The sequence below is a fragment of the Dromiciops gliroides genome, chromosome 5 (genome assembly GCF_019393635.1).
Source record: "Dromiciops gliroides isolate mDroGli1 chromosome 5, mDroGli1.pri, whole genome shotgun sequence".
In the NCBI taxonomy this organism is placed as follows: Eukaryota; Metazoa; Chordata; class Mammalia; order Microbiotheria; family Microbiotheriidae; genus Dromiciops; species Dromiciops gliroides.
In genome coordinates, this window is record NC_057865.1 from 18,138,845 (window position 1) to 18,163,579 (window position 24,735).

A 24,735-nucleotide genomic window follows, 5' to 3' on the forward strand; every position below is an offset into this window, starting at 1 on the left:
GGAAAGAAGGAAGGAAGGAAGATAGGAAGGAAGGGAAGGAAGGAAGAAAGGAAGAAAAGGGAGGAAGGAAGGAAGGAAGGCAGGCAGGATAAGGAAACCTTCCTGCATCTAGAAGATGAAATTTAGAACCTACTTGAGTGGATCTCCTGCTGAGTATTCTCCAGAGAGAACATTCAATTTTTGATACAAATAGCCTTTGCTAATCCCTCTCATTTAACACTCTGCTTTATAATTCTTTTTATCAGTATGAACTTCACAGATATAAACATTTCCACATACAAAGACGGCATATGAAAGCATGATTCTACGTCCCTGGGCTGCATCATTCTCTGCCTTCTGAAATCCGAGTTACTTTGGATTCCATTCTTGTCTACTCGTCGCAATCTTTCCCACTGCCCCAACAGAATACGAACTCCTCTTGGCAGGGTCTGTTTCACTGTTGTCAGCATCCCTGTGTTGAGGAACAAGGGGCACCTTCAAGGGTGATCTTGGGGACTCCACCCAATGACAGCTGAGGCACTTGTCTGGCCACTTTTAGACATGAACTTGGTGGTGCCAATGCTCTGTATAAACTGAGTTTTTGAGTCCACTCTTACTCAGACTAAGGAGGGATAAGGAAAGGAAGAGAGTATCCTTGGGATCTGTAGGAGAAGCACCGATGCTCCTGTTATTGCCCTATTTTCAAAGTAAGCATCATTTTGTAAAAGCCAAATTGATCAAGGGCAGCTGGGCGGCTCAGTGGATAGAGCACCAGCCCGGGACGCAGGAGGACCTGAGTTCAAATCCTGCCTCAGACACTTGACACTTACTAGCCATGTGACCCTGGACAAGTCACTTAACCCCAATTGCCTCACCAAAAAAAAAAGCCAATTGATCATTAAGTGGTTACAACATAAGTGGGGTGCTAGTCACTGGCGTCAGGAAGACCTGCCTTCGAATCCTGCAGTGTGACCGACCATGTAGGAAACTAGCCTTGAGGGACCCATTTCCTCATCTGATAAATGCAGAAAAGAATCCGCTCTGCACAGGGTGGGTGAGAGAGGCCAATGAGATCGAGGCTGGGAATTCTACTTGCTGTTACTAATCTCTTGGTAGCCGACAACTGCACAGCGTATCAGGGCAGGAATGGGCTCTGAGTAAGACTGTGATGGCATCACAGCCCCTGAAAGTCTGAAACACAGAAGCGGCAGAGAGACCAGGCCCTCGGCATGTCAAGAGAAGAAGGGCTTCAGTATATGGGAGACCCTCCTAGTGGTCAACCTGCGGAAGGGCGAGGGCAAGAGTGGCCCAGGATGGGTTGCAATCTGCATTCCTGGAGGGAACACCCTTATGGATGAGATCACAAATCCATCCTGTCATCCTAGAGTGGAGAGAATACCGGATCTGGGAGTGCGAGGACCTGCATTTCGATTCTGGCTCCTCTATGCATGACCTTGTGTGACCTTGGGACCAATCTCTTCTTGAGGCCTCAGTTTCCTGCATGTATACAATGGGGGGGGGAATGGAGGAGACGAATTCTAATGTCCCTTGCAGTTTTAAAATTTCCCAGAAAGAACAATTTGAAGTCCATCACCAGGTGATGGTGGCACGTCCTGGCCCCACGGTCCCAGCAGGAAGAAAGATCCAAGCTTTGGCCTGATTTTAGTAAAACTGCCTTACCCAATTTAACCAGAAATTCATACTGCATTGGGCTGTTATATTTCAGTTTTATGTTGTTAGCGCAGTAACCTTTAATCAAGCTTTCTTATTATCTGGGAGATGGCTTTTTCAATTTTGCTTTGGGCACGGCATAGCCTCAGCTAAATTACATACATGTATATTGCAGAAACCATCTGGCTTTGATAGCAGATTTCTGGAGATTGCTTCATTTTAACAATAGGTAACAGAGACCCAGAATCACAGAAGTGAGGAGGCAGAAAGTCCCTTGGCAGCCAGAGCTGATTTATACCTTAACAAGCATCTCCCACGGTACATGCCCACCAAGAGGTTGCCCAGGATCTGGCTGATGAACTCCAATGGAGAACTCATCTACCACCTCCTGAGCCAGTTCAAGTCATTTCTGGACAGTTCTAATCTCCTGACATTGCACGTGAATTCACCTCTGGGCCACCTCCACTGAGTTTGGCACAAAGAGCCCAGTAAAAAACTATGTCCATTACAGTGACCTTATGGGAAAAAAATGCCAAACCCCAGTACCACTAAAATGTCCCAGAATCAGAGGGGGTGTCTGAAAAGGGGAGGTTTAAACCAACATTCTGCCTATTTCTAATGCCATCCCAGGCCCTTCTTCATCAACGAAGGGCACCATGTTTTGTTTGATGGAATGGCCTTCCAGGATAATGGACCTGAAGCCAAGTGGTTAGAGTCCAGGCTAGCTCCCCTTCTATCAGACCGTCTGGTGCTGGGCTGCCTAGAGGCAGAGCCTCAGAAGACTGTGGGTCTCCCTTGTCCATTGAGGCTTCTTGCAGCCTGAAATTGATGGTTCTATGAAAGGATTTGTTTTATTTCTAAACATTCCTAATTTTAATTGCAGTGGGCTAGCAAAGCATCTTTTTATTTGAAGACTTCAAGATCCAACACATGGAAAGCACCATTATCTCAGGTTCCCGTGAGGGGCAGGGGGCTGGAGACTGGCTTTTCTCTCTTTTCTCTCTTTTTCTGGATGATGATGTTATTCTGAAAAATGTATCATTTATTCAAAACAGACAATTCCACACAGATCCAGGAATGAGGGCTGGGGCCAGGGAAGGGAATATTTTGTGTAACCTTTCTTCAGAGGGTGAGGGGGAAACAAATTGCTTGTTGCAAGAACATAACGCTTCATCAGAAGAACTTGGACATAACAATGCTAATAATAACATAGAGCCTTTTAAGGTTTGCTAAGTTCTTTACAAATGTTATCTCATATCATCTGCAGAACAGCCCTGGGAGGCAGGTGCTATTATTCACTCCATTTTACAAGTGATATAACCAGGCTTTCAGAGGTATAGGGACCCACCCAGGGTCATACGGCCTGAACCCAGGCTGTCTTGAAGCTAACTTCTCTGTTGTTTTTCTGCACTGTTTATCCAAAGCTGAATGAAGCCAGCTTAGCCACCGGCTCGGAGATGTCTCTTCTTCCTGTTCTCAGATGGTGTGACAAGAGCCTCAAGACTAAGCAGTGGGACCCTGCACCTCCGCTGTTTTCTGGTGACTCATAAACAAACCTGCCCAGAGTGCCTTGGGATCATTGCGCTGCTCCCTCTGGGCACACATGGAAAAGACATTAGAGGCCGCCGCTTGCTGGGAGACCCCCCAAGATGAAAGGGCTTCCCTCATTTTAATATGCCAGGTTTCAGACAGGAAGAAAGGGCCGTGTTTTGAAATGCGTTCACAGTTGCTCCAAATGGTTAATGTCTTAACTCTCAGATGTCTCCTGGCCTGAGGGTTGTTTTATTAAAACACACACACACACACACACATACACACACACACAGAATCTGCACTGCTTTCCTTGGTCAAACAATATATTCCCCCCCTCGCCAGAGGCTGTGCTTCTGCTGTGTCTGCTTCCAAAGGAAAATTCCTGGGAAGTGTGTCCTGATGAGTGCTGGCAAGTGAGCAAGTCACGGGCTCCGGCTGAGAATGACTCCATTATTTTCTTTCTCCCCTCTCTCTGTCTCTGTCTCTGTCTGTCGGTCTCTGTTTTTCTCTCTGTCTCTCTCTTTCTATTCCCTCTGTCTCTCCCACCCCCCCTCCCTTCTCCTTTCTCCTCCCTCCTCATTAATGCTGAGCTTAATTTGTAGGTCCTGAATTTCAAAAAGCATGTTTCTCACCCTGAAAAATGCCCCGTTGTACCACTTCATCCAGGGACTTTTCTGGAGATCATTCTGGCCGTCACTGGAGCCCCTGATGAGAGCAGGACAAGCCCCAAGTTTTCAGGGGCAGTGGCCGGCCCAGACCACATTTCTAACACCAGGTGAAATATGGCCTTATGGGAAAGGGCTTTGAGCTTCTTCCTAAAGGGAATGCTGAGCAGGGACCACATTATTTTTCTTGCGCTTGGTCAAACACCACAGTTACATAGCAGAGATGAAATCTGGTTTATAACTATATGTAAACAGCAAATTACTCCACGCCTGCAACTCTGCAAGAAAAACTGAGTAAAATTTGATTCAAAGGGAGATGATTTCCGCTTCCCTGTGGCTGCTCTTGAGTCAGGGCAGAAGAGGTTTCTTCAATAGGTGCCTCTGGCCTACTGGGGTTTCTGTGCCCAGCAGGGCCGTCTGCTTGGGCACAAGGGGCTCCCATGTCAGACGCCCGCCGTCCTCACCTTTGTCTTAAAGAGGCCAACGCAGGTGTCGCCTTTCCTAATCCAGGCCCACATGGGGTCTGTCTCTCTAGAAATTCCTCGGCAGCACCTTTGCATTTCTTTACCTGGGGACATTCATGGTTTCCTCCACAGGAATGTAAGGTTCCTGAGGGCAGGCACTGCTTATTTTTATTTTTAGGCGGGGCAATGAGGGTTAAGTGACTTGTCCAGGGTCACACAGTTAGTAAGGGTCAAGTGTCTGAGGCTGGATTTGAACTCAGGTCCTCCTGCATCCAGTCCCGGTGCTTTATCCACTGCGCCACCTAGCTGTCCCTTTTTGGTCCTTCTGTTTCCTGTGCCTAGCCTGCCTTTCAACACTCAAACAATCCAGGAGATTTGTGATCCCATCACCATGCCTAACTCCCACATCATAAGTCCCCTAGACGTGCCCATCCTGTATAATCCTTGTCTCCACGGCCTCCCCTAAGTATTAAGTGGTTCATACCAGCTGTTGAACTAACATGAGTTGTTTGAACATGAGGCAATTTGCTACAGTGGAGTCGGGGGATCTGGGTTTGAATCCAGCTTAGTCACTGATATGTTGTACCACTCTGAACAGGTCAGCCCGTCTCCCTCCGCCTCAGTTTCCCTTTCTGTAAGATACAGGGATTGACCTAGTGGGCCTCCGAGGCCCCTTCCAGTTCTGCCCTTCTGTGTGTGAGTCTAGAGCCCTGGGCCGGTCAGTTCTAGGCCTGGACTGCTTCTCAGAATAACGGCTTTCAATACACAACATGAAATCCATAGGATTACGAAGGAAACCAGAGCTTAGTAAAAACAGAGGTCTCTCTCTCTCTCTCTCTCTCTCTCTCTCTCTCTCTCTCTTTTTTGGTTCCATCCAAGTTCACAGACTTCCTGAAATTTATCTGCGGACCAGGAACCCTTGCTCTAACTCTGTGGTTCTGCTATGGTTCTTGCCAGCTGGGTCTTCAGGGGAAAAGAGGACAATGCCCCAGGTGTCCTCACTTTCCATCAGAAACACGGTAAGATGTGAATCTCTGCTTAAATGTCATGGGGAGGCATCAGGTGGGGCTGGAGGTTCCCCTCTCTATCTCTGCCTTACTGTTGTGCTCTCCCTCCCTCCCTCCATCTGTCTGTCCCTCCATCTGTCTGTTGGTCCATCCATCCATCCATTCCTGTGTTTGTCCATCCATCCCTCTGTCTATCTGTCCATCTTTCTGTCTGTCTATCCATCCATCCATCCCTCTATCTGTCCATACTTCTGTCTGTCCCTCCATCCCTCTGTTTGTCTATTTGTCCATCCATCCATCCCTCTGCCTTCCTCTTCCTCATAGGGCAGCTGCTGTTTTATGGCCTTACTTCTCACTGGGCCTTCTCCCTGTGAGCATGGAAGGTTCTCCCCACTGTCTCTCTCCAACAGGGAGGAAATACCAGGGACTTCCACACTGAAACTACGGGGGTTGTACGGAGTTGCTTTGTTCTTAAATGGACTGTTTATAGCAGAGGAAATGCTATTCGCTAGTTAGAGGAGCAGATGGAGGAGGAGGAGGTGGGGGAGGGGGAAGGGGGAGTAGGGGAGGAGGAAGAGGAAGATGAAGGCTTCTGTTTTTCATTTCTGGCTCTGCTTGCCCCAGCTTTAATTCCGGCCCCTCAGAAAAGCCCCTTCACCACGCCTGGCCTGCCTTAGTGACTGTCCTCCTCTGGGGCTTGGGAACAATGGTATAGGCCCCAACTCACAGCTGGACTGTTCTGAGAAATGACAGAATAAGGAAGGTTATGGCTGGTTAAGAATGCCTTCCAAGGGCTCCTACCTGCCTCCCTTACAGTCCCGTGATATACATCAATTGAGAGGTTAAATTCTTAGGTTCATAGGCTCCCAGAGACCATAGGGCCCAGCCTTCTGATTTCACAACTCACAAGCATTTATCTATTTATTGAGCATTTACCATGTGCCAGGCCTTGTGCTAAGTGCTGGGGACACAGAGAAGGGCAAACCCCAGAGGATGGAACTGAATCCCTGAGGCACCTTGTGCCTTGTGGGTCACACAGCCACTAAGTGGCGAGCCCAGACTGCGAGGCCTTTGATTCAGACCCACAGCATTTTCTCATCACAACTTGTTCTCCCTTGTTCGTCTGCGCACCATGCTGTGCACGCTCGGCTCCGTCCCCAATTCCAGTACGTCTCAGAAGACACAGAAGATCAAACGGTCAGGGCCTGCTTGGTTTCTTTCATGGGATCTCTATGCGCAATAAATGCTTGTTGTTCAAGGTCAGAGTAGTGTGTGAGTGTGTGAGTGTGTGAGTGTGTGGTGTGTGTGTGTGTGTGTGGTGTGTGTGTGGTGTGTGTGTGTGTGGTGTGTGTGTGTGTGGTGTGTGTGTGAGAATGTGTATGTGGTATGTGTGATATGTATGTGAGTGGGGTATGTGTGAGTGTGAGTGTGTGATATGTGTGTGAGTGTGTGTGTGTGTATTCTTAGGGGGGTGCCTCACAACATTTCGGGACTGCTCTTCCTACTTCAGTCCTCCAAAGACCCCTCATTTTACCCACGGAGGCTTTTCCTAGAGAAATGGAGACTGGAACCTTCTCATTAAAAGCTGGAGTTGAGGTTGCCTGGAGAAATATACACCAGCTCAGATATGCAGATGATAGCACAAAGAGGAGCATTAAGAAACCTCGATGCGGGTGCAAAGAGAATATAAAAGCTGGCTTGAAAAAACGCTCTCCACACCCAGAAAAAGAAATCTGGAGTCTGAATGCAGATCGAAGCAGACGATGTTCACTTTTGTTGTTTTGTTTGTTCCTTCTTTCTTGTGGTTTTCCCCTTTGGTTCTGATTTTTCTCTCACAACGTGACTAATGTGGAAATATGTTTTACATTACTGCACATGTATAACCTTTATCAGACAGGAGGGAGAGAGAAAACTTTGGAACTCAAAATCTTACCAAAATGAATATTGAAAACTATCTTTACATGTAATTGGAAAAAAACAAAATACTGGTGTGTTTTTTTTTAAAGCTGGATTGAAGCTTAACATCAAAACCCCCCACTAAGATCTTGGCAAGTGGTCCCATGACTTTTTCGCAAATATAGGGAGAAGAAATGGGGGCAGGGTCAGAGTTTATATTCTTCACTGCAGACAGGGACTGCAGCCATGAAATAACAAGACGATCCTTGGAAAGAAATCTATGGAAAATCTGGACTGCAGACCAAAAAGCAGAGACATCACTTTGCCGACAAAGGTCTGCATAGTCAAAGTTACAGCTTTTCCAGTAGCGATTCATGGCTGTGAGAGTTGAACTATAAGGGACGTTGAGTGTCACAGAATCAACACTTTCACATTATGGGGCTGGAGAAGACTTTTCAGGGTCCCTTGGACAGCAAGGAGATCTAATCAGTCAAGACTTAAACAAATTCATTCAGGGCATTCACTGGAAGGTCAAATACTGAAGCTAAAGCTTAAACAATTTGGTCACATAATGAAAAGATGAGATTCACTGGAAAAGACCCTGATGTTGGGAAATACTGAAGGCAAAAGGAAAAAGATGGCAGAGGAGGAGATGGATCGACGGTGTCATGGAAGCCATAAATGTGAGCTCAGGCAGACTTTGGGAGATGGCAGGAAACAGCAGGGCCTGGCGTGCTATGGCCCATGAAGTGATGAAGAGTGGGACATGACTGAATGATGGAACAACAGCACCAACAATGACGATGATGACAACCCTTCCATACCTCAGTGCAAGGTTCCCATAAATTTCTGTAGCCACAATAAAAGTTCGAATGGATGGACCTCTGTGGAACTCTAGTACAACCATTCCTGGAAATGATTCCTCCTCCAACATCCCCAAACATTTCTTTGAAGACTTCAAGTGGGGAGAAGCCAGCTCCTTCCCAAGAAGGTCCAGAAGAGGCCCCCACCTAGAGGTCTCTGTGCCAATGATGAGCCCTTCCTACCTCACCCTTCAAGTCTCAAGTCAGGTCCCCGTCTCTCTCATGTCATATCTGTTCTCTTCCAATCACTGCCTGGACTGCCCCATCTAGAGTAAGATAATGACTTGTGGAAAGAGCAGGAAAGACCTGGAGCTGGGGGACCTGGATTCAAATCATGGCTCTATCCTCACTACCTATATGACTTTAGGCCAGTCATTTCAGTTCCTTGAACCTCAGTTTCTCTAGTTGTAAAATGAGGGGTTGACCTCAAAGTCCCAGGTCTCAATCCAGGATCCACTGGATAGAAGCTCCTTGGGAGTGGGGATTGTTCTACTCATTGCATTGGCATCTCTAGTATCAAGCCCACAGTAGGTGTGCTTAATAAATATCTGTTGGGTGACTGATGGATCCTTTAGGCCCTCCATACCCTACTGTTCCTGTGAACTTGACATTCCATCTTGCACCTCCCAGTTTGTTGATTTGACCTGAATTGATTTCCGTAGGCTAGGCTTGGGATAATGGACACAGAGTTGGCTCCTGGGCAGGGGCCTGATGGGAGCTGCCACTGCCTGCCCTTCCCCAGCATAATCTCTGAGCCTCTAAGCCTCAACAAGGCAATGAAAGGTTTCAGAGGTGGCAATTATTACCACTGGAAGCAGCCAGAAGTCCAAAAAAGCCCCCAAAACACATTAAAAATTTTTTTGTCAACATCACTGAAACTAGAATTAAAGCCTTGACTTGTGAAGGAACGTCTGTTATGCTCCAGGTAAAGCAATCTACTCATCATTCAATCTATAAGCATTTATTAAGTGCTTGATATATATGCCAGGCACAGGGCTAAGTGCTGGGAGTAAATGTTTTTGAAGTGTCTATTGACATAAATAGTAACATTCTATTTGAGAACCATCCAATTCTTGGGTCTACACACACATAGAGAGAGACACAAAATCAGGTCTGTTACCCCAAACTTTTCCTTTCCCAAGTGAAAGAGGAATGCAAATTCCAGATCATTTGGCCAATATAGACAGTGTTCTCAAGAACTCATTTCTGCTCATGATACACAGGGGCAAAAGGGCTCTCTGAGGGCCCCTGAGAAGAAGCAGAGCCAGCACTCCCCTCGGAGTCATTAATTAGCCAACACCACTTGTAAGGTACCTTCTGGCCGCCATTGATGGCGGATGCCAGTGCAGAGACAGAAAATAAACAAATAAAGGCAACACTGGGCTCTGCTAATAGGCTCCAGTATGCAAAACACAGCCTTTGCCAAGCAGAACTGGGCTTAGGAAAGACGCAAAGGTGTTTTCTCAGCTCTCTCTTTCTAAGGCAGCAAATAGGTCAAGAAACACTAACTGACCTTTCTTATCAGCCAACATTTCCCAAGTTAATCATGGTGGTAGTGGGGGGAATCAAGAAGCAGGAGAGGCACAAGGTAGGGGAGGAAGGGAAATGTCACTTATAAAAATCACAATAATAACAACAATAATGATGATGATAATACTTCAAGGGAATGAGTGCCTTGCGCTCATACTTTGGGTACTTAACATTTTAAGGAAAGGCAACAATAATGGGAGTTTTCTCTTTTCCATTTCCTTCTGTATTTATTGCTTGGGTTTCATAATTAGCATTTGTTCAAGATGTTATTTTAAAATTTTTTTTGAACTTTTTTTTTTTTTGGTGAGGCAATTAGGGTTAAGTGACTTGCCCAGGGTCACACAGCTAGTAAGTGTCAAGTGTCTGAGGCCAGATTCAGACTCAGGTCCTCCTGAATCCAGGGCCACTGTGCCACCTAGCTGCTCCAATCCCTTTCATTTTTTTTTTTTTTTGGTGGGGCAATGAGGGTTAAGTGACTTATCCAGGGTCACAGAGCTAGTAAGTGTCAAGTGTCTAAGGCTGGATTTGAACTCAGGTCCTCCTGAATCCAGGGCCAGTGCTTTATCCACTTCGCCACCTAGCTGCCCCATCCATTGTTTCTTAATCTCTTTTGTCTAGTCTTTTCCATTGATCTACCTCTCTATTTTTTAAACAACAGATTAATTTGTTGACTGATACTTTATGATATAGTATGACATCTAGAAGAGTTATTTTCCCCTTCACCCTTTCCTCTTTTCATCAAATCTCTTGATTGTTTATTTTTCTAAAAGAATTTTGTTATTATTGTATTGCATTCTAAAAAGTAGCTCTGGGATAATTTGATTGTTATAGCATGAAAAATATAAATTAACTTTATTTTTATTATATATTATTTAGTATTATGATTTTGGCACAGTCTAGTTATTAGCACTGAATATTCCTTTTTTTTTTTTTTTTTTTTTTTTTTTTTTTTTTTTTTTTTAGTGAGGCAATTGGGGTTAAGTGACTTGCCTAGGGTCACACAGCTAGTAAGTGTTAAGTGTCTGAGGCCGGATTTTTGAACTCAGGTACTCCTGACTCCAGGGCCGGTGCTCTATCCACTGTGCCATCTAGCTGCCCCTTGAATATTCCTTTTGCTATTTAAGTTCTTTCTTTCTTCAAAGGGCACTTTGTAATTGAATTTATACAAATGTTTCATGTGCTTTGGGAGACTGATTCCTTGGATAAGTTAGGTGTTTTCTAGCTTTTGGAATGAGATTTCCCTTTCTTTTATTGCTTCTTGAATTTGTCATTAATATAGAGAAATGCTCTTGACTTTTTTTTTTTTTTGGCGGGGCAATTGGGGTTAAGTGACTTGCCCAGGGTCACACAGCTAGTAAGTGTTAAATGTCTGAGGCCAAATTTGAACTCAGGTCCTCCTGAATCCAGGGCTGGTGCTCTATCCACTCCACTACCTGGCTGCCCCTAACGCTCTTGATTTTTAAGGGTTTATTTCATAGCCTGGAATTCTCCTGAAGTTGTTCATTGTTCCAATGAATATCTATGATGATTCTCTAGGATTTTCCAAGAAAATGTTTTAAATCATGTCATAAGCAAACAAGGAAAATTTTGTCTCCTTTTAACCTATATTTATGCCTTTATTTTCTTTCTTACTTCTCTTTCTTGTATCATTACTATTGCTAAATTTCTAAAAATATATCAAAAATTAGTGGGGAGAACTGGGTAGCCTTGTTTTGCTCCCCTATTTTTGGGGAAAATTTTTAATTGATCTCCATTGCATATAATGCTTGCTTTTGGTTTTAGATGCTTATGACATTAGAAAAAAGTCATCCCTCTGTGCTGATCCTTTGTAGGGGTTTTATCACAAATGAGAGCTTTAGTTTATCAAAGGTTTTTTCTGCATCTCTTGAGATAATCATGCAATTAAAAAAAATCTTTTTGTGGTTTTCATGTGATTAATTATACTGACTGTTTTATTAATGTTGAACCACCCTTATACCGCAGGTATAAATCCAACTTGTTTGAAATGATTAATTTCTGGGATGAATCACATACTTTGTTTGACAGGATTTTATTTAAAAATTTTAAAATCCATAACTCATTCATGATATCATTCTATATAGTTCCCCTGTGGTTTATCCTTCCCTGGTTAAGGTATTTGGTCTATATGTCTTATAAAATGATTTTGATTGGGGACTTTTTTTCCCTCAATTTTAGAGAATAATTTATGCTGTATGTATATTGAATGGGTAGGGAAGAAGAAGAAAATAAGCATCTATATAGTGTTTACTATGTGCCAGGCACTGTGCTAAGGACTTTACAAATATCTCATTTGATCCTCTCAACAACTGGATTATGAACTCCGGCCTTCCTGACTCTGCGCTAGGTGTACTATCCATTGGGCAATCTTTCTAAAAGATTTGGTGGAATTCTTCTGTGAATCCATCAGGATCAGAAGCTTTTCTTGGACAGCTAATTCTATTACCTTTTCTGGGATTGTGTTATTTATTTAAGATGTCTATTTGATTCTCTGTTAGCTTGGATAATTTTTGAAGGTATTGTTTTATTTCTTTTGTGTTCTTAAGTTTTTTTAGCATATGATTATACATATATAATGATCCTGATTATTCTTTTGATTTCTTCTAGATCTGCTATGATTTCACCTTGTTCACTGCTACTTTGTTGGTTTTCTTTTTTGTGCTCTTCTTTTTAATCAGATTTGGCTAAAGGTTTATCCATTTTATTAGTCTTTTCAAAGAACATGCTTTTAGTTTTGTCATTGGATTTTTTTGGTTTCCCTAATTTTTGGTATCTCCTCTGTTTGTTTTAGATTTATTCATTAAATTAAATTAATTTATTTATTTTGGTGAGGCAATGGGGGTTAAGTGACTTTCCCAGGGTCACACAGCTAGTAAGTGTTAAATGTCTGAGGCTGGATTTGAACTCAGGTCCTCCTGACTCCAGGGCTGGTGCTCTATCCACTACGCCACCTAGCTGCCCCTGGTTTAGATTTATTAACTTGCTGCCTTTCTAATGTAATGATTGGAATGATGCCACCTGCTGGAGACTTACTGTAAAAGAGCTCTGCCCATGAGGTGAAGGTCTTTGAGGGCATGACCATGCATGCTTTCTTTGGTGTCAGGAAGTGACGTTTGCTTGTGGGAGGAAAAAGAGGGAGCCTGGCGCTCTGACTCAGGCTTTTTCCTGTGGACTCTGGCAGAGAGGGGAGCTAGAAATGCGCTCTCCCTTTAATAGATAAGATGAATGTAGGCCTTTCTCTCTCTTTACCAAATTCTTATTTTCCTTAATAAATGCTTAAAAGTCTAACTCTTGCTAAAGCTTATAATTTATTGGTGACCACTCATTAGATATTTTAGACAGACTAGCTAGAATTTTAGCCCTTAACACTAATTTTTTTTGGGGGGGTGGGCAAGGCAATGAGGGTTAAGTGACTTGCCCAGGGTCACACAGCTAGTAAGTGTCAAGTGTCTGAGGCTGGATTTGAACTTGGGTACTCCTGAATCCAGGGCCGGTGCTTTATCCACTGCCTCACCTAGCTGCCCCCTGCCTTTCTAATTTAAAAATGCATATTCTGTTCATGAATCCCCTCATTTTCTGTTTTGTCTTCTGATGTAGAATATACAATCTTATGGACCACAAGAGAGGAGGCAGTCTCAGTTCTCTGGAAGGTCAATTCCAAGACATGGCTGTTGCTTCTAATTTAAGGCGATCACACAATATAGATTTCAAACCTCACAATTGTAAAGTGCTTAGTGAATTACCTGGTCTAGGCCTCAGTTTCCTTGTCAATATAATGAAGGAACATTCCCAGATGGTTTTCAAGGTCCCTTCCAAGTTCTTTTATCATGTTTGCATGTGTTATTTCATTGAAACAGGGTTGTACCATCTTTGCCATACTGTCCTCATTGCCTACACCTCTCACACCTACTATAGGGATCCAAAGGAAGACTCATTGGCAATTCCTGAGCCCCCAAAGCAACAGGCTGGACCATGCTGAAGAGGAAACAGGATTCCTATTCAACCACTGTCCCCCAAATTATTCAACCAACAAGCAATTTATCCAATCACATGGAGATTAGAGTAAAATCATCCTTTTGCTGGGGTATATGCAGGGCCATCTCTGGCATCATCCCCTCACATTATGAAACAGGAAAATCAAACCAATACAAAATTACTCTGGAGGTGGGAGCCAAAGGGAAATGGATGGGGATGCTATTTTTCTTTTTGGTGAAATAGAAGGATTTTTGTGAGATGGTATTTCAGCAGTTGTCCAGACATTTCAAACTTGGTCCAAAAGCTCATTAAGAAGACCAAACCCCCACCCTAGGAATTCATGAGTCATAAACATCACTCTGCCTGAAATGTTCTACTCTGAGCATTTCCCTTTTCGGCCTGCCTTCTCCTCTTCAATGTCTGCACTACGCCTCGACGCGCCATCTCCATTCTTTCCAAGATGGTGCCAAATTCCATCTCTCAGATTCTCCTCCTTCTCTTTTTTTTTCACTTCATCAGTTCTGGTCTTTGTGTTTTAGCTCAGGCCTCCTTCTAGTTCTCTTGTCCTCACGATGAACTTACTGAATGTTTCCTTTGTGTTTCTTTCCCCCTGCAAATAGTCTTTCTTTCACTTAAAAATTATCAACATGACAAACATCAAGCACAAGCATTTCCATTCCAAAAGAATGGAAAAAGAGGATCATAGTGAGGAAGCCTGGCATGGGACAGAGAGAGCTGGACTTGTAGTCAGAAACACCTGGATCCAAGTCCCATCTCAAGCGCAGGCTGACTCTGGGACCCTGGGCCAATCACACATGTCTAAGTGCCCTGGCCATCTCTCTAAAACTTTCATTTGCAGAGAAGATGCTGATCTGCTTTGGGAGAGGAATTCCTTGTTGGGGGTGCCCTACACGAACGAAATCACAGGTCCAGTGGAAAAAAAGAGGATTATAAATGAAACATGACTCTCTTTGGTCACATTGGGGTTTTTGGAAAAAAGCATATGTTAAATTTAACTCTGTGGAATCAATATTGCCACACCTGTCCGTGTCCTCTTCTGAAATTCCATCAGCTCACTGCTGTGTATTTGTTTTGTTTGTTTGTTTGTCTTGGCGGGGCAATGAGGGTTAAGTGACTTGCCCAGGGTCACACAGCTAGTGTCAAGTGTCTGAGGCCGCATTTGAACTCAGGTCCTCCTGAATCCAGGGCCGGTGCTCTATCCACTGCACCACCCAGCCGCCCCCTCACTGCTGTGTATTTGAAAAATATTTCATTAACCTCTTCCTCCTTTTTTTCTCATCTTTTTGCTTCTTCCTCATCATGATCTTCTCCTTCTCCGCCATCATGTTCTTCTTTTCCCCCGTCATTATCATCTTCTTCTTTTCTTCTTCTATCATCATCATGATCTTCCTCCCCATCATCATTATATTTTTCTTCCACCATCATGATGATTTTTCCTCCATCATCACTATCACGATCATCATGATCACAAACCCACAATCAGCATCTTCTTCTCCTCCATTATGATATTCTCCATCATCATCTCCTTCTTCTCCTCCTCCCCCTCCTCTTTCTTCTTCTTCTTCTTCTCCTTCTTCCTCTTCTCCTTCTCCATCATCATCTTCTTCTTCTCCTTCCTCTTCTTCTTCTTCTCCTTCTTCTTCTTCTTCTTCTTCTTCTTCTTCTTCTTCTTCTTCTTCTTCTCCTTCTTCTTCTTCTTCTTCTTCTTCTTCTTCTTCTTCTTCTTCTTCTCCTTCTTTTCCTTCTCCTTCTCCTCCTCCTTCTTCTCCTTCTTCTTCTTCTTCTTCTTCTTCTTCTTCTTCTTCTTCTTCTTCTTCTTCTTCTTCTCCTTCTCCTTCTTTTCCTTCTCCTTCTCCTCCTCCTTCTTCTTCCTCTTCTTCTTCTCCTTCTTCTTCCTCTTCTTCTTCTCCTTCTTCTCCTCCTTCTCCTCCTCCTCCTCCTCCTCCTCCTCCTCCTTCTCCTCCTCCTCCTCCTCCTCCTTCTCCTTCTTCTCTTTCTCCTCCTTCACCTTCATCTTTTTTGGTCTACCTGACTTTTCCATCTTTACATACTCTGCTTACACTTCTCCCTTTTCTAGAATTTGAGTTAGTTCTGGGGTGCTGAGCCAGGAGGGAGGGAGAGCTATCATGATAAATTCTAATCCCAAGTAGTCATAGCATCCCTGATCTACAGCTAGAAGGCCTTCGCAGACCTCTGAATCCAAGCTCCTCCTTTTACAGAGGAGGAAACTGAGGCCTAGGAAGGGAAATGTTTGTTTAAAGCCACATAGATGGCAGCCGGTGGCAGAGCTGATCTGCAAACCCAGCTCCTCTAACTTCAGATCCCTGCAAGATGTGTTTTACAATCTCATCTCCACCTTTGGCTAAAACCACAAAGGAAACTGTTGAACATTTGTTGGTTCCTAAAAATGTTGAAACTTTATAATGCTAAAGATTTGTTATTCAGCCCCAAGGAAAGAGAGGGTTCTAGCCAATGCCTCCAGGCCAGAGCTGGGACTGGGCAAGGAGATGAGAAAAACTGATGCTCAGTCCACTCATATGACCGTTAATCCTCTTGTGATACAATATGGGGGGATTGTTAACTTTAGGAAGCACAGAAAGAGTCCGTCCCACCAAAACATCTCACTTTAACAGGCAGAACTCAGCAAGTAGCAGAAATAAATGAATAATGAAAAGAATTTTTTTCCTTCTCACATTTGGTGATGCGGCTAAACTGATGTCTCTGTGCTTCACACAGGACTCAGTTTCCCATTTCCATGTCTTTGCACTAGCTGAGCCTCATGCCTGGAATGCAGAGCCTCTTCACCTCTGCCTCCCTGGATCCCTCTCCTCCTCCAGGAAATACAAACTTCTACTTGAAGCCTTTCCTGTTGCCCCCAGCTGTTGATATGTAGCCTCCCTCCCTAATTAACTTGTATAGAACCACTTTATATTTCTTCTAATTCAGTATGTAAATGTATCTTATCCATTAGAACATAAACTGTTCCAGAAGTAGAGATTATCCATTCTTGGTATTTATATCCATAGCACCTAACACAATACCTGGCACATAGTAGATGCTTAATAAATGCTTGCAGGTTGACTGATTGATTGCAGAGGACTTGATATCTTAGGATGGCTGACCAAGCCAACACAGCTTGTTTCTATTGGACACCAGGTCAGTCTGTCAGTTAAATAATCTCAATGGAAAAAACTCAGGCAAACAGTCTATTAGTCAATTGTATCTAGACATAGGCACTGTTCCTTATGACTGACTTTTAAGACATTTCCCTTAAAATCTTAACAAGATTATGACTTCTCAAATCATGCTCAGTGGCAGTGGACAGAGCACTGGGCCTGGAATCAAGATGACCTGAGTTCCAATCCAGCTATGTGACCCTAGGCAAGTCATTTAAATGCTTTCTACCTCAGTTTCTTCGTCTGAAAAATGGAGATAGTAGTAGCATTTACCTCTTGGGGTTGATATGAGGATCAAGTGAGATAATAATTGTAAAGCGCCATATATAATGCTAACTATTATTATGGGGGCAGCTAGGGATAGTCAACCCAAAAAGAGAAAAATGTCATCCATCCTTCAGATTTTTTCGGGAAACTGAGCAAAAGTTCAACACTTTTTTCCTAACCTGAATTAAAAGAGGAAAGGAGAATGACTTCTCCTCACACAAGATTTGGCTATATATTGAAACCCTAAAATACCTGATTTAGCATTACATCATATTTTTGTCAATGTCCTGTGTTACTGTTGTATTTCCCCAGTTGACTAGAAGGTTGTTGAGGGCAGGAATGGTTTATATTTGTATTCTAAGCACTAAGAAGAGGACCTTTAAGCAGGATGCAATTAATAAATGTTTGCTGAATTTAATGGAATGAAAAGGATGCCAAACAAACTGATAGGCAGAGAACCGTTTTCTTAGGGAAAAAGCAAAGCCACGTAAAACTTGTACCCAGACAGTGGCGTGTCCTTTCTCTCTACCTGGCAGGGTCCTGGCAGACACCACGAGGACTTACCTGTTGGTGTGCTACTGCGAAAGGAGGAGGAGGGGGTGATGGGAGGGGTAACGGGTGGAGTAAGGCTTCCACTGCTGTGGCGAGGTGGAGTGGACACATTCCCTCGAGACACTGAGCTGGACAAGGTCAATGAAAGTTTGGGCTGAATTTTCTTCTTCAAAGACTCTTGCTCACGGCGAGCTGCATCAGTCATAAATCTGAAACAGCAACAGAAGGTGGGGGGAAACAAGACAGGAATTGAGTCATTAAGTTTTGGGGAATCAACAGATGTGCTTTTCCTAAAGCAAATGCATTGATAACCTCCCAAACTGAGTTTGACAAATGTCGGCTGAAAAGTACACATACGTCAGGTGGGACTCCTTGACTCAAAAAACATCAGCAATTCTTTACTGAAAAATAGAGGGATGTTACTCAAATACAGCAAGAATCAGCTTAACTTAGGAGTGGGAGCAATTTTCAACACAAAAGCTATGTTCCTCAAGGAATTTTTATGGATGGTTCCTGAGAAAGAAAGATAACACTGACGTTTACCATTCTAGAATTGCGAATTAGGTTCATGCAAGTTTTCCCACTCTTCCCCCCAGATACTCAATATATAGTGGGACAGTGTGACCCAGGCTTATGAAAATATATTTATTATTCCTAGATTGGTCTTCTAGGAGTAACTGATATTCTACTTACTTATTTTTGTCTTATTACCAAGGAAAAAGATATAGTTAAGATCTAAACATGTCATCATTACGAGCAGCTGTGTTTGTGTAAATAGAAGCACATGTAGTAGGGGCCCAAGGACTAAAGTGATAAGTAGAGTTACCCTTAGAGAGTCCCCTAAGTGCCCCTAAGAGAGTCAGGGTCATTGCAGACCTGCCACTAAGAGGGCAAGTTAGAGAGAGTGACCCAGCCCAGAGAATCAGTGTCCACACACCTTGTGTGAAATATGTGAGGTGCTACATATAAAATGGTGCAAGCCCTATATACCTGTTACGGTGAATAGCCTTAATTACCCCCCCCCCCATCCGCTCTGTTATACAGTGATGGAGAGATGTGAAATCAGAGAGCACTAGACTCTCTCTGCTTAGATATTCACTTAGCAATTAAGAAGGCAGCTGGGTGGAGCAGTGGATAGAACACCAGTCCTAGATTCAGGAGGACTCAGCCTCATGACTTCAAATCCAGTCTCAGACACCTCCTAGCTGTGTGATTCCAGGCAAGTCACTTTGCCCTGTTTGCCTCAGTTTACTCAGTAAAATGAGCTGGAGAAGGGAATGGCAGACTACTGCAGGATCTCTGCCAAGAAAACTCCAAATGGGATCATGGAGAGTCAGACATGACTGAAATGAGTCAACAACAACAACTTATTAAGGCAGTGTAATATAGCTCCTGATTCATAGTCAAAAGACACAGGTTTGAGCCTTATTACTTGTGTGCAATCTTGGGAAAGTAACTATCCCTGGGGGGTCATAGTGTCTTCCTCTGGGAACTGAAGAGGTTGGACTAGATGACCTCTAAGGTCAGCTCTGATTCTTATCATTCCATCATCTTCCTTCCTGACCATAAAGCGTCCAGGGAGTCTCCTTCAAGACTCAGCAGAAGCATCATCTGCAGGCAGCCTCTCTCGGTCCTCCTGTGGCCGGACACCCTCTACCAAAGTGACCTGGTATCCATTTTATTTGGCTGTTCTCTCTATTTCTATATGTGTATGCTGTCTCTCCCATTAGAACATAAGCTGCCTAAGAGCAGGGACCAATCCAGCCCCTCATTTCTTTTGCTCCTCAGGGTTATTCAGCACAGCACCTGGCATATAGTTGGTGCTTAAATAAGAGGTTGTAGATTCACTGATTGATTAATAATAATAACAAGGGGGAAATGAAGTCTTTTCTAAAGTGTCTTCCTAGGGCAGAGGTTGTTAACCTGGGCTCTGAACATGACTTTTAAAAACAGTTTGGGGGGCAGCTAGGTGGCGCAGTGAATAAAGCACTGGCCCTGGATTAAGGAGGACCTGAGTTCAAATCCGGCCTCAGACACTTGACACTTACTAGCTGTGTGACCCTGGGCAAGTCACTTAACCCTCATTGCCCTGCAAAAAAAAACCCCACAAAAAACCAACCCCCCCCAAAAGTTTGATACCTGCATTTGAATATATTTAATTTCTTTTGATTCTATGTATTGTTTTCTGCATTGGAAAACATTATTCTGTGAAGGGGCTGTATGTTTCAGGGTTCCAAAAGGTGAAGAATCTCTGACCTAGGGGGACCCCACCTTGAAACTTCTCTGATGTCATCTGTTTATAAGGAGAATCTTCTGTCATTTTCACCGTTACACCAATAGACATTACGTAATACTCTATATATAACGTGGTCCAAAACACACATAGAAAGTTACTTGGGAGGCTGGTAGTAGATTAACCTCGATATTGTTACGGGGCGTCAGAGAGAAGGGCCTCTTGTTGGCATTCCCCTATTCCTGTAGCTTTCATTACAGAGCTGGGGCCTCTCTCGCAGCTTTTCCAAGGATTCCCTGTCCCGCCTTCATCCCTACACACCCAACAAAGCTCACTAAACAGCCAACCCGTCACTGGGCTGCAAACAAAGGGAGCCGGTCTTTCCTGATGCAGAATCACATCAAACACCCATGAAATGAAAATCACATTGTAACGGTGTCGAAACATTCTCCTTTTAACACCGGGAGCTCCTGCGACACACTCCCACTCCGGAGATGCCTTTTGCAACATAATCTAGAGGCATAAAGTGCCTTTGATATGTTTAAACCACAGGCAATAAAGTATCAGGCTGGGGAGGATGGAGGGGGCCCCGAGACAGAAAAGGGGGGAGAGAGAAAAAGAATGAGAGATGGGGGGAGCAAGAGCAAGAAGAGAATGAGAATGAGTGAGGGGGGAAAGAGAGAGGAGTAAGAAAAGAAGGGGAGCAAAGTGAGAGAAAGAATAAAGGGGGAAAAGGAGAGGGGGAAGTAGAAAGGGAGAGGGAGGGAGAGAAAGAGATGGGAGAGAAAAAGAGAGGAAGAAGGAGAAAGAAGGAGGGGAAGAAGGAGGAGAAAGAGAGAGAGAGAGAGAGAGAGAGAGAGAGAGAGAGAGAGAGAGAGAGAGAGAAAGGAGAGAGAGAATGTTTTTTCCCCAAACCAAGTTACCCTTAGAGAGTCCCCTGAGTGCCCCTGAGAGAAGCTCTCTCTACCAGAATCTTCCTCTTATGCTTCTCCATTAGCCACTCTCCCTAACTACCTTGTGTCTTCATTTTGTATGTCTTCTGTATATCTTTTTTTTTTTAAGTGAGGCAATTGGGGTTAAGTGACTTGCCCAGGGTCACACAGCTAGTAAGTGTAAAGTGTCTGAGGCCGGATTTGAACTCAGGTTCTCCTGACTCCAGGGCTGGTGCTCTATCCACTGCGCCATCTAGCTGCCCCCTTGTGTATATGTTTATACCTGGCATGTACATGTTCTCTCTCCTGGGAGAACACAGATTCACTGATTTGTCTTCCTGATTTTCCTCAAGCAGAGCCTGTGCCCTCCTGGGTCCCCCTGGATCCGCCCTCTTCCTCTTTTTTTTTTTTCCTTTTTTTTTTTTTTGGGTGGGGCAATGGGGGTTAAGTGACTTGCCCAGAGTCACACAGCTAGTGAGTGTCAAGTGTCTGAGACTGGATTTGAACTCAGGTACTCCTGAATCCAGGGCCAGTGCTTTTAACCACTGTGCCACCTAGCTGCCCCCAGCCCCCTCCTCCTCTTAATCCTAATGACTCGGTTACCTTTAGGACCAAATAGAAAGTGCTCCCGGCAGGTATCATTCTTCCCAGCTGGGACCCTCTCTACTTTCCCTGTCTAGTCTAGCCCACGAGTTCCCCCCACACCCACCAGGGTCTGGCTGCACCGGTCCCCTCTCCATGCCTTTGCACTGGCTCTTTGCCACTCCTGGAAAACTGCTTTCTAACCTCCGATCCTACATCCCCGGCATCTTTTAAGCCTCACCTCTCTATAGAGGTCAAACCTGCACCGTGGGACCCTAAAACAGAGCAAGGAGCACCTCCCTCCCAGGGTTCTCGTGAGGGCCAAACGCGACCACGTATTTTAAAGCGCCTGCCGTGTGATGTATGATTAACTCCCTGGGCTTCCCCTTGGTTCTGCACCCGGTCCACTCTTCTATAGGACACAGACACCCCCAAGACGCTGTCATTATCATCCCTCTTCTAGGGTTTACCTTTGTCTCCCCCGCCCCCCAATTCCCACGAGTCACAGGGTGGATTCTTTTTGACTGACACGTCTGATCAGAACGAAGGCAAGTCAAGAAGCTCATCAACGATGCATCAGATCAAAGGCATCAGAACATCCCCTCTGTTGGGGCAAGGACACCCGCGATCACATGACGTCTGTGCTGCCGCCCCCATCCCTGTCTCCATCTGCCTACACAGGAGCAATAATTCCTCCTTAGGAGTCTGGGTATTCGTTTTGCTTTTTGGATGTGGGTCTGGTTGTAACTAAGATGGAAACCAGCTCTCTCTCTCTCAAACTAGTCATAAATGGTAGATTCTGTGAGATAAAAAGAGGATCGGCCTTTTTGGAGGCAAAATAGATCTGAGGGAGCACACTGTTCCTGAATCCTACCCAGGTCTCCTCCCTCCCATCTAAGGGAAAGGGAGGAAGGTTCAGGCGCTGATATTCTCCGAGATAAAGGGCTCTGATGGATCAGGGATGACTGCCAGTGTCTTGCCTTCATTCTGACCAAATGTGTTGATCAACAAGCATTTATTAGGCATCTATGATGTACCAGGCACTAGACTAGATGCTGGGGAAACCAAGAGAGACCCAAGAAATGGCTCCTGCGCTTGGGAAGCTGACAACTCTTAAGAGACACAAAAAGTGCCCATAGATGAGCATACAGAGAATTACAAAGCTAAGCGGCTCGGTGCTCAGCACATAGTAGGTGCTTAATAAATACTTGTGGATTGGTGGATTCCCAACACAAAGTCTGGTGCTCTATTCCCTGCCCTACACTTAGTTGGCTGTCAACGAGGCTGCTGAAGCTGATCTGGGGGCGAATATCACTGGCAATGAGATTTGGGGGAGGCTGAGATGTTGGCTTTGGGGAGAACCTTGACTAAAAGGGCCTGGTGCCAGCCATGAACCAAAGACCCCCCCCCCAAACCTGCATGTCTCCAGAAAACAAAACAGCTCCCCATCTAAAAAGCCAGCTCGTTATTAAGCCTCTGCGGAGTTATAAAGACTTCTTGGCAGACAGGCCTTGTTAAGTGGATCCCAGCCAGGAACTGTGATGTCATTGGGAGATATTAATAATAACGAGTTTTGGACCTGTCCACCCAATCGCAGCACTTCAGAGCAGGGAGGGGCTTAGGAAGCTGTCTACAGCTTAACATCATAATTTTACAGATGAGGAAACCGAGGATCAGCCATGGGATGTGGCCTGGCCATGTCTGAAAAGGGGCAGTCGGGACTCCAGCAGAGGAGCCAGGCAAGTCCATTTTCCACTTCCTGCTCTGCTGCCTTCATTTCCTACATGCTCCTTCCAGGCCAACCAAGCCGCTCCTGCTCTCAGAGCCTGCCTCTCCATCTCTTACCTCAGGGCCTTTGGCAAAAAGGCCCCCTCACACCCCGATCTGAAAATCTGCACAGCACTTGAAGGTTTGCAAAGTGCTTTACATTTATTCTCTCACTTGATCCCCACAACCACCCTGGTGCTAATATCATCCCATTTTACAATTGAGGAAACTGAGGCAGAAGTTCAGTGACTCACCCAAGATCACACGATTAGTATCCGCCACCCTGGTGCTAATATCATCCCATTTTACAATCGAGGAAACTGAGGCAGAAGTTCAGTGACTCACCCAAGATCACACGATTAGTATCCGATTGGAGGAGGCCAAAGCCGAGCACACTTTCCCATCCATTAATTAATTCATCCCAGGATCAGAACCTAAAGAGACCTTGGGGACCATCTAGCTTGACCTCTTCATTTTATAGATTAGACACCGAAGCCCAGAAGATGAAGCGATCTGCCCCCGCCCACATACCTAGCAATGGCAGGAGCAGGGCTTCCACGTCTTCCACATCCCAGTCTAACTTAGCTGCCCACTTGGGAAGGCTGCCTGGCCAAGGCAGTTGGGTGTGTTACCACAGTGGTGGAGCTGCCCCCTTGTGGCCACTCAGATATTTGGCTAATGCTGTTCCTTAAGGGACATGTACAAGTTGGTGCCTTCCTAGGTCAAAGGGGGAGGCAGGGAACGGCTGAAGGAGGCTCTTCCCCTCCAGGAAACAAGCGCTCCCTGAGGAGATAGGATGGGAAGTTCTCAACACTAAGCAGAAGCTTTTTTTTTTTTTAAGGTCAAGTTTTCTTTTACTTATGTGAAAATCAGGCTTTTGAGTAAAATATTGAACACAATAACACGATCATAAAGTTTGCTATTTGTTCAGCATCACAGATGACCACAATTAATGTCTCTCATGTGACACTGTTTTTTATTAAGCATCACTACATGGCAAATTTAAAAACCAGATCATTTTGTTCTGTATTTCTCACATTCAAGAAAAAAGTATATTGCAATTAGGAAAAGAATTCATTTTTGTTTCTATAGTAAAAGACAATGTTTCATCTCATCAATGTTTTTAAAAAGTAACTATAATCCATTACATCAACTTGAGGGAAATGGAGTAAAAATAATGGGTTATTCTACAAACGGCAAATTCACAGAGTAGGGGCGATCATTGCTTCCTATGATTAAGATTTCTAAGAGACCTTAGAAGGTATCCAGCCCAAATCCTTCATTTTCATGGTGAGGAATTGGAGGCCCAGAGAGCTTAAGTGATTTGTCCGAGGTCATACAAGTCCTAGCTAGTAGAGCTGGTGTTCAAAAGCCAAGCCTCTTGGCTCAAAATGTATCACTCTTTCCACTGTACTATAATGTCCTTTTATAGGTGGAACTTGAAAACATCTACATGTGAAAAAATGTTTTTGATATCAAATAAGCAATTTACTTCTAAAACAACACTAATGTTTATAATCCTGTGATCTGACTAACATTAGCCATCTTGAAATATGTTTTTTAAGGGCAACAAAAAGTATTAGGTTGGATTTTTTCCCCTTTTT

At 44.3% G+C, this 24,735-nt stretch overlaps 1 protein-coding gene across 1 annotated transcript in view; it reads right to left on the reverse strand.

Annotated features, from left to right (window-relative positions):
• JAZF1 (JAZF zinc finger 1) overlaps window positions 1-24,735 on the reverse strand; it is a 254,723-nt gene that overhangs the window by 26,926 nt on the left and 203,062 nt on the right. The window contains 1 exon segment of the mRNA XM_043964964.1: window positions 17,630-17,826. Coding sequence (XP_043820899.1) covers window positions 17,630-17,826 — 197 coding nt within the window.